At 37.3% G+C, this 8,447-nt stretch overlaps 1 protein-coding gene and 3 non-coding genes across 4 annotated transcripts; all 4 read right to left on the reverse strand.

The window, feature by feature from the left end:
* Positions 1–24: 24 nt before the first annotated feature.
* LOC124960849 (small nucleolar RNA SNORD5) lies at positions 25–97 on the reverse strand. Its single transcript, XR_007104170.1, has one exon. It is a non-coding gene; the product is annotated as a small nucleolar RNA SNORD5 (small nucleolar RNA).
* Positions 98–219: 122 nt separating this feature from the next.
* Positions 220–351, reverse strand: LOC124960834 (small nucleolar RNA SNORA18). Its single transcript, XR_007104157.1, has one exon. It is a non-coding gene; the product is annotated as a small nucleolar RNA SNORA18 (small nucleolar RNA).
* A 999-nt stretch (positions 352–1,350) lies between these two features.
* Positions 1,351–1,477, reverse strand: LOC124960841 (small nucleolar RNA SNORA40). The gene has a single exon (XR_007104163.1). It is a non-coding gene; the product is annotated as a small nucleolar RNA SNORA40 (small nucleolar RNA).
* Positions 1,478–1,846: 369 nt separating this feature from the next.
* Positions 1,847–8,412, reverse strand: Taf1d (TATA-box binding protein associated factor, RNA polymerase I subunit D). The gene is given in 8 exon segments (XM_047516104.1): positions 1,847–2,275; positions 2,533–2,584; positions 3,900–4,075; positions 4,687–4,992; positions 4,994–5,057; positions 6,279–6,379; positions 7,234–7,286; positions 8,341–8,412. Coding segments are annotated over 6 exon segments (831 nt in total). The 5' UTR covers positions 6,350–6,379; positions 7,234–7,286; positions 8,341–8,412; the 3' UTR covers positions 1,847–2,113.
* Positions 8,413–8,447: the final 35 nt, after the last annotated feature.

Raw genomic sequence — 8,447 nt, forward strand, 5'->3', positions numbered from 1 at the left:
TGTCCAGGCATTATATTCATTCAGCTCTGTCAGAATAAAGTGTTTAGTTCATATCTGTGTCATTCAGCAGTTGAACAGTTAAATTCATCATTTGAACTGTAATTACATTCCAAAGGATTATATCAACAGTTAAAACTTACCTATTATAACAGTAGTACAGATGTGGAATAATGTCAATTCCTAAGATAGAAAGAAAAATTAAGTCTTTCATACTTTGTTAATTGTCTGGTAGTTCCTTCCCACAGGCCTAACATATAGTCCTATGAGTAAAGCAAAACCATAGAGTTGCTCTATGAGGCGTTTCCAACGACAAGTGGCTACAGAAGAAGCCCCATCGGGATAGACCTCAACCAGTGTTTAGATTAATGGAAGACTCCACAGAAAAACAAGAATTCTGATGCACAACAAAACTATAATAAAATAGCAAAAAACAAAGCTACTTTCATTGTAATCACAAAAAAGAACTCATTTCAAGAATGCAGGGTCGAGTGCTATATAGCACTTGCCTACCATGTACAAGTCCTAGGTTTCCCAGATCTACTTAACACCTCAAATGCAATGATTTTAGTCACATGTTAAGGATTTTTACCAAGCTATCCAGAAGCCAGAAGACAGGCTGATAAATAAAATATGCTAAGCACCATCAGGTAGCTAACTTTTAGGAGAAAGACTAGTATAAATAGTAGTTTAGTTCTTGGCATGTTTTCAGTCTTAAATTCAGACCAACTTAATATTTCTTAAATCAGAACAAAGTACATAAAATATAAACTGTTTCACGCCTATTATAGAGATTTATGTGGCTGTTATAACCAGACATTATCAGAACAAAATTAATTTGGTAAAATTTTATCATTCCTATTTATGAAATCTTATAATCTAGTTATTTCTTGACTAAACTATTAAATCCACCCCCTTTAACTATTTATAGTATGCCAGAACTGGGAAATCCAAGTATTAAGATACTTCCAAATAACTTGAAAAGTACTTTCAAGTAAAATGAAACCGGCATTTCATCACTATAAAATATGTGACTCTAAGACTAGTTTCTGGCAGTGACTGTCATAATTAGAAATTAAATAACACCACAAGTGTCTTATTAAAATGAATCCTGAAGTTTGAATTAATCTAATATACTTACAACAGTTAAATGCAGTAAGATATATCTTCAACCCAATGCATCATTTTCTGAACATAGCCTAAAAAGAAAAAAGCCTTCCTCATATCACAATATGAAAATTGGAATAATCAATAGAGCTGAGATTCTCTCATGACATGTGCTTTTTATCTATTTCTCTTAGAACCAACCTTTTCATTTATAAATATCCCATCACTTTAAGCTATCTTAGGTATAGTATTCCTGCTTATATGTATCAAAACTCATACTGAACAATGAGTTCTGGGTTGCAAAAGAGGGTTTATTTTTTGCACTTGTCTACAAGTCTTTGTCCACAGTTAAACAAAAACACACACAAGTGCTATTGTACAATGCAGTGCATTTTAACAGAGTAGCCAACTATACAATGTTATCACAGTAAGAAAAATGGAAATTGAAAGCTGGGCATGACAGCATACACTTGTAATCCCAGTGACAAGAGGCTGAGGTAGGAAAATTACAAGTTTGAGGCCAACCTCTGAAACTTGATACCCCATCTTAAAAGTTTTAAGAGTTGGAAAAGTAGTTCAATGGTGTAACATCACGGCTCAATCTCCAGTACTGCAGGGGGAAAAAAGCCACTTTTGTATTTTACATAAGAAATAATGTTTGAAACCCTAAGGAAACTGGATATTTCATGTTATCTTTCTCTTTAGGATTAAAACCTGTCTTACTCAGAAATCAACAAGCATGGACAACAACAGCAGGATTTTATTATTTAGGAATTGAGATATTGGCTTTCTCTAGCATTTTAAAATTTAAAGTGGTTTGTGTGTATGTGATATATTATTCTTCACATTCATTTTAAAGTTTTTCATAGGTTGCTTATATTTTCTCTTTGGGAAGGTCATGGTTAGAATTTCATCACCAGGCTGCCACATTTATGCACATTAATCTTCTTTAGTCATTTCTTCCTATGAAAAGTCACTTTTTCTGTGTAGTAGTTACCTTCTTTGACTTTCACATGTTCATCTCTTTTTCAGGGCACTCTGTATTCTGTCCAATATTTTTGACCTTAGAAGCTTGCTTTTTAGGCAAAGTAGTTTCTCTATTATTCTCTTGTTCCAAATATACATTCATCTTCTTTGGGAAATCAGAACTTACTATGAAAAAACTATCCTCCTGCATTAAAAAAAAAAAAGAATATTAAGCAATAACTAAACAATTACAAATGGCTAGGTACTAGGTTACTTGAAACAACTAAACTACATCTAGATTTTTCAAATCCAATCCAAATTTCTATCTGCATATTTTCTCCCTTAATAGTCTAACACCACACATTAAAATGTTATTTCCTGCAAAAATTATTGGATATAATATTCCTCCTTTACCATTTTCTGCCTTCCTCAAATGACAGGATAAAAAAATAAATCACTTACTACCAACTTGATATCACATTCATGTTCAAGCTGTTCTGTCTCCTCATCTGTTCTGTAACATTAAAATGCATGTTAATGACAAAACATTCTAATTATATATTCTGCTAACATACTACTCAAACAGTAATACTAGTCAAGTATCCTGTTGTAATACCTAACATGAATGTTTTGTGTGCTGACCTCAGCTAAAATATTCTAATTAATCTCTTGTATCTGTTTTGATTGTATCTATGTATTGATGGTAGCTGTGTGAGGTGACACATGCCTGTAAATCTAGCAAGTTGGGAGTTGAGGCAGGAGAGCCCAAAAGTTCAAAGCCAGCCTTCAGCAACTTGATGATACCTTGTATCAAAAATTGACATGTTTTCCACTTCTACCTGTAGGGTTATGGCAATTAATATTCCTACGAGACAGCTCCCCAAGAAAACTGGAGGGATGGTTTGGCTCGGGAAGGAGGGGAAATTGGACTAACAAACCTCTCCCAGTGTACCCTTTCCTGATAACAATGGGCCCTGGGGGAAAGTGGTGGATACTGAATTGGCCCTAAATGGAAGCCCAGCAAATACCAATGGGTAAGATTTGAGTAATTCATCTGGGTCTGGATTCTTATCTCCCCAAACAATGAGTTTCAACCTTTTTTACAACTACCATCCTAAATTAAAATTTTAACCTGTTGAACCAGCCAGAGGGTCAAAACTGCACATACCCTGCTTCCAATGATTACACCCTATAAAACCAAAATCTCCTCTGTAACCGATGGTCATTTTCCCCTCCAGAAAATGGGCCCTAATGGTGCCCGGGTCCACGAAAGAATAAAGGTTTCTCTGAACCTGTTGAGTTCTGCTTCCTGTCCTTTTGCGCTTACACTACCCATTACCAACAAATGACAATTTCATTCTTCGTGACCAAGTAAACTCCATTGTGTATAGTACATTTTCTTCATTCATTTGCTGAATGACACCTAGGCTGGTTCTACAACTTGACTATGAGAACTGTGCTGTCATAAACATGGGTATGATGTTATCAGTACAGTATGCTAATTCCTTTGAATACCAAGGAGGGGGACAGCTGAGTCATATGGCGGCCCCATTCCTAGACTTTTGAGTAACCTCTACAGTGCTTTCCAAGCGGCTGTATCAATTTGCAGTCCCAACAATGCATATGCGTGTCCCTTTTCCCCCACATCCTGCTGAGCAACTGTCATTTTTATATGGGATGGGGACATAGGTTAGTATAAGAGTGCCCTAGGTTCAATCCTCAATACTGTTCCCTCTTCCCCCAAATTGACAAAATATGTCGTAACTGACACCAAGATTTAAATTACATAAAAATCTATGCCCAAAGTTATTTTATATTATTCCACTTACACAGACTCTTCAATAGGAGAAATTGATCCATCATCATCCAAATATTTGTATCTACGACTATCAAGATCTTCTTTTTCCAAATCTTCTCCAACATTCATTTGTTTCAAAGATTCCTTAAGGTGGTGTTCATACTTCAGTTTTTCAATGTAGTTAAAAAATCCTCTTGCAACAGCTTGCTACATTAAAAACACATTTTGTCTTAAGTCTTACAAAATTAAGGTGTTTTCTTTCATTACAAAGTCAGATGTTTATGTTCAAAACCGTAATCATACCCTTACCACTTGAATCCTAACCCTTCTGCATTCTGAACAAAACTTCCTGAATGTTGTCTATAGAATGTTGACTATAATCTCCTTAAACTTAGACGATTAACCAATATTAAAATTGGGGAGTCATGAGATCAAGGGATTTTATATTAAGCAGATTTGGAGCACCATTTTTTTTTTTTTTTTTTTTTTTTTTTTTTTTGAGGTACTGGGGATCGAACTCAGGGCCTTGTGCTTGCAAAGCAAGCACTCTACCAGCTGAGCTATCTCCCCTGCCCTGGAGCACCATTCTTTACATTCTTAAAACACTGAAGAAATATGCCAGGAAGATTACACTCAAAGCTCAGGTGAAGTGTGTCCTGAATGATACAGTGGATTTTATATGGAAGAAGTCCATATAGATGAATAGCATGAAAATTGTAGACTCTGTTCCAGGTATATCTTAGACAATTCCCAAAATGGCCAAATCATTTTAGACATTTTATTTTTGTGTATCCACTACATATAAAATACTAACTTACCTCAAAGGCTAAAATTTTTCTCCAAGGTAATGGTTTTTTTTCATTTTCAGATTGTAAAAATGGGAGCCTGGGTCCTTTGTTTTTAATTTGTTTTTTATCTATTCGTGACCTTCTGGTGTTTCTTCTTCCTTCTGGTCTTTCCTTTGTTCTTAATTTTGGCTTGTACTTCCTCTTTCTACGTTTCTTTTTCTTAAATCTTTCCAAAAAAGCTTTTAAAGTCAACGGTTTTGGTTCTATAGATGAGTCACTTGATGAATCTGTAACTCTTTCAGATGAATGAACAAATTTTCTAATGGGGTTTTTTTTGCCTTCTTTTAGGTGAAGTAACACACTGGGTTTTAAATAAGCTGCTACCAGATGAGGAGCTATCACTAGGAAAATGAAAAAATTCTTTATTACAATGCTTATTACTATTAATACCCAATCACAAATGTGCTTTTCTTCCAAGATAACTCAGGAAAACATGCTCAGAATACCTAAGTTTTCAGAAAGACAGGTGCAGTACCAGCAAGCCATAGGTCCTGACCACCATGTCTAAAATGGCCACAGTACTTCATAAAAAAAAATGTTATCTAACAAATGGATAAAGAAAATGTGTCAAATACATACAATGGAGTATTACTCAGTCATAAAGAATGCCTTATTGGGCTGGGGAGATAGCTTAGTTGGTACAGTGCTTGCCTTGCAAGCACAAGACCCTGGGTTCTATCCCCAGCACCAAAAAAAAAAAAAAAAAAAAAAAAGAACGCCTTGATATTTGCCAGCAAATGGATGGATCTGGAGACTATCATGCCAGTTAAGAAAGCAAGTCCCAAAAAACAAAAGACCAAATGTTCTTTGATATGTGGAAACTAAACCACAATAAAGGGGTGAGGAGTGGTAAATATAAATACAGTAGTAGACAATGAGGGAGAGGGGATAGGCAAAGGAAAGACAGCAGAATGAATCTCACATAATTTTGCCATGTACATATATGAAAATAGTGAATCCCACCATCATATCAATCGATAGGATTGGGATTCTTAACTAGAATAAGATATATCCCTTGGGGCTGGGGTTGTGGCTCAGTGGTACAGCGTGACACCCTGGGATCCATCCTCAACAACACATAAAAAAAACAAAGGTATTGTATCCACCTTCAACTAAAAAAATTATATATATTAAAAAAAAGATATATCCCATGCTTGCATAATTATATCAACATGGATTCTGCTGTCATGTGTAACTAAAAAGAACCAATAAGTTTTTTGAAAAAGTTACTGAAGACAATATAAATCCCATAAGTAGTCTGATTCTCTGCTAGAGCCTCCTCTAAGCATACAACCTATTGGAGAAAAATTTGAAAATTCAATCAGGAAGAGATACCAAAATACCGTTTCCCAAAGCCAAGAATTTATTCCAGTATAATACATACAGATTTTGCATCAAAGTATTTGCAATAATCCAATAAACTTGGAGGGTGTCATCCGTTTTTCCGTCCCAATTCCTGAAAATTATCTTTACCAATTATATACAATGACTTATACTTTGTTGGTAATTCAAATACAGTAAATATCTTGACCAAAACTGTTTCCCCCAGAAAGTTCATTTACCTTTGGTTTCCAACTTCCACAGCCGTATCAGATGCCAGATAGTTCAGAGAATCCATTCCTGATTTATCCATCACTTGTGTTTTGACTCTTAAAACTGTTTTCTGAAATTATGAAAATTCAGGAAATGTGATGCAGTTTCCTTAAGTAATAAATGCTTACACAGCTAACTAAAATCTAGTAGAAAATTCAAAGCAGTCATACCACGTCACTCTACGTGGGCCATGCCCCTACACGTGATTTAGGCAAAATAATTTAGTAGGCTTTTAAGTTCCAGGAACATATCTCTTTTAAAATCTAAAAAACTGTATTCACAGGTGCTTTCAGTTTTTACGGGGCAATTAATGTGCAATTACTAATACTAATGTATAGTCAAAGGCCAAAAATTCCTAGTCCTGAAAGTTTCGTTTACTGCCTTTTCATGTTCATCCCTGAATTCATCTAAGTAACTCAACCACCTTGTCATACCTTTGATGTTGTCTTTGAATATGATCTTATTGTGGAAACTAGTTTTCAGCATGCTAAACTACACTGAAGCTGCCTTGTCACCATCTCCCTGTTAAGAGTATACAATCAGCAATAAATTTTTTTTAATGTTTAAGATGTTATAAGTGTCTATGGCCTCTCCCTTGTCTTTCATTTTTTGTATTGTATTCTTTAGTTTACTTCAAAGCTGACATAAGCCATGACAAATAATTTCTATGATGATAAATTAGCAAAATATTTCAAATATAAGATCTCAAATTTATGAAATGCTCAACGGATCCATGTGACAGTTTTCCTAAATGCAAAATCCTGCCATTATATCAACTACTCAGAAATGAGATCAGCATTTGTTCCAATGGCATTGTTAAGGGACAGACAGATGAGGGTGGTGAGAACAGGAGGTTAAGAGAACAATTCTATAAAATGGACCTACTATGCTGACCCCCACATGCTTTTCCAAAAAGCAACTTACCTGCAGCTTTCCCTGGTTAAAGTGGACAGGATGTCACATTCCTCAGCAGTTATCTGCAAGGAAATATCATTGGTAAGAGGAATCCAAGTTGTTACCAAGGGGGAGACTTGTGACCCTTTTCACAGACCAGACTCCTGAAGGATAATTCCTCCTAGTCATAAAACCTGTGAAACTGAGAATCCAATTACAACTGCTCAGCATGGGCCAAGGGAAAAATTGTCATGGCAATGGGTACTTGCAAGTCTGATGTCACCTTGCTGTCAGTCAAAAGTGGAGAGGTGGACTTGGGCAGGATTCTGGCAACTTTTTCTGGGGTCCCCAATAAAACTGGAGTGCAGCAGAGGCACATTATCCCTCTCTGAACCCACCTGAAGGTCCCCTTTCCTTATCCGTTCAATAAACTTATGCCTGTTGCTCTGAAAACGTCTGAAATCTTTGACTTGGTCGCAAAAATGGAGGTTTGAAGGTTCTTCCCACTGCCTCAGTTTCTTGAAAGTCCCCGGCTCTGTAACAGCATTAATGCACCTGCTCAATTTTTATTTTATTTTTTGCGAAGATGATTACTTATATACAGCTAGCTCCAAAATTCCTTTTTAAAATGTTTAGAAAGCATCCCTACTTAGGAGTCACTTCCAATTGTGGGACTGTTACGTTTCTGGAGACCACGTGGACAAACGAGGCATACTTAAAGGAAGCTAATGCCACGTGAAGCTAGCCAAGACCCTCCGGGAAGCTCCCAACCTCAGGCAAGGAAAATGGCGTCCACAAAGGTTACCTCACACTTAAACCAAGCCTTGCCTGGACGGTGTAACATCAGCATCTCCCCCAGTGAACTACACCCACGCTATAATCGCGCTCGCGTGCGCCTCAATCCAACAGGGAGCCCTCCAACCTCAGGGCCTAACTAACTTCTGAAGCCAGATTGAGCAACGCCGTGTCTGGGGAAACCTACAACAGCAGCCCTCCCCGTAGGCCAGGCCTGGGCGGCCACCGCCTCTGCTCCATCTACGAAGGCAGCAGACTTGCATCCGCAAGCGCCGCGCATTCAGGCCTGGCACTCGACCCCGCCACTAACTAGACCCCGAAACCCTGCAGGTGGGCTCGCACCAGATTCCCCATCCGGGAGCTCCACCACACGCAGCACACCCTACCTCCTCTAGCCGCACGGAAGAAAAGAACGCGCCACCCTCGCGAGCTTAGTAAATGTGGGGCTG

The sequence above is a fragment of the Sciurus carolinensis genome, chromosome 11 (genome assembly GCF_902686445.1).
Source record: "Sciurus carolinensis chromosome 11, mSciCar1.2, whole genome shotgun sequence".
Lineage (NCBI taxonomy): Eukaryota > Metazoa > Chordata > Mammalia > Rodentia > Sciuridae > Sciurus > Sciurus carolinensis.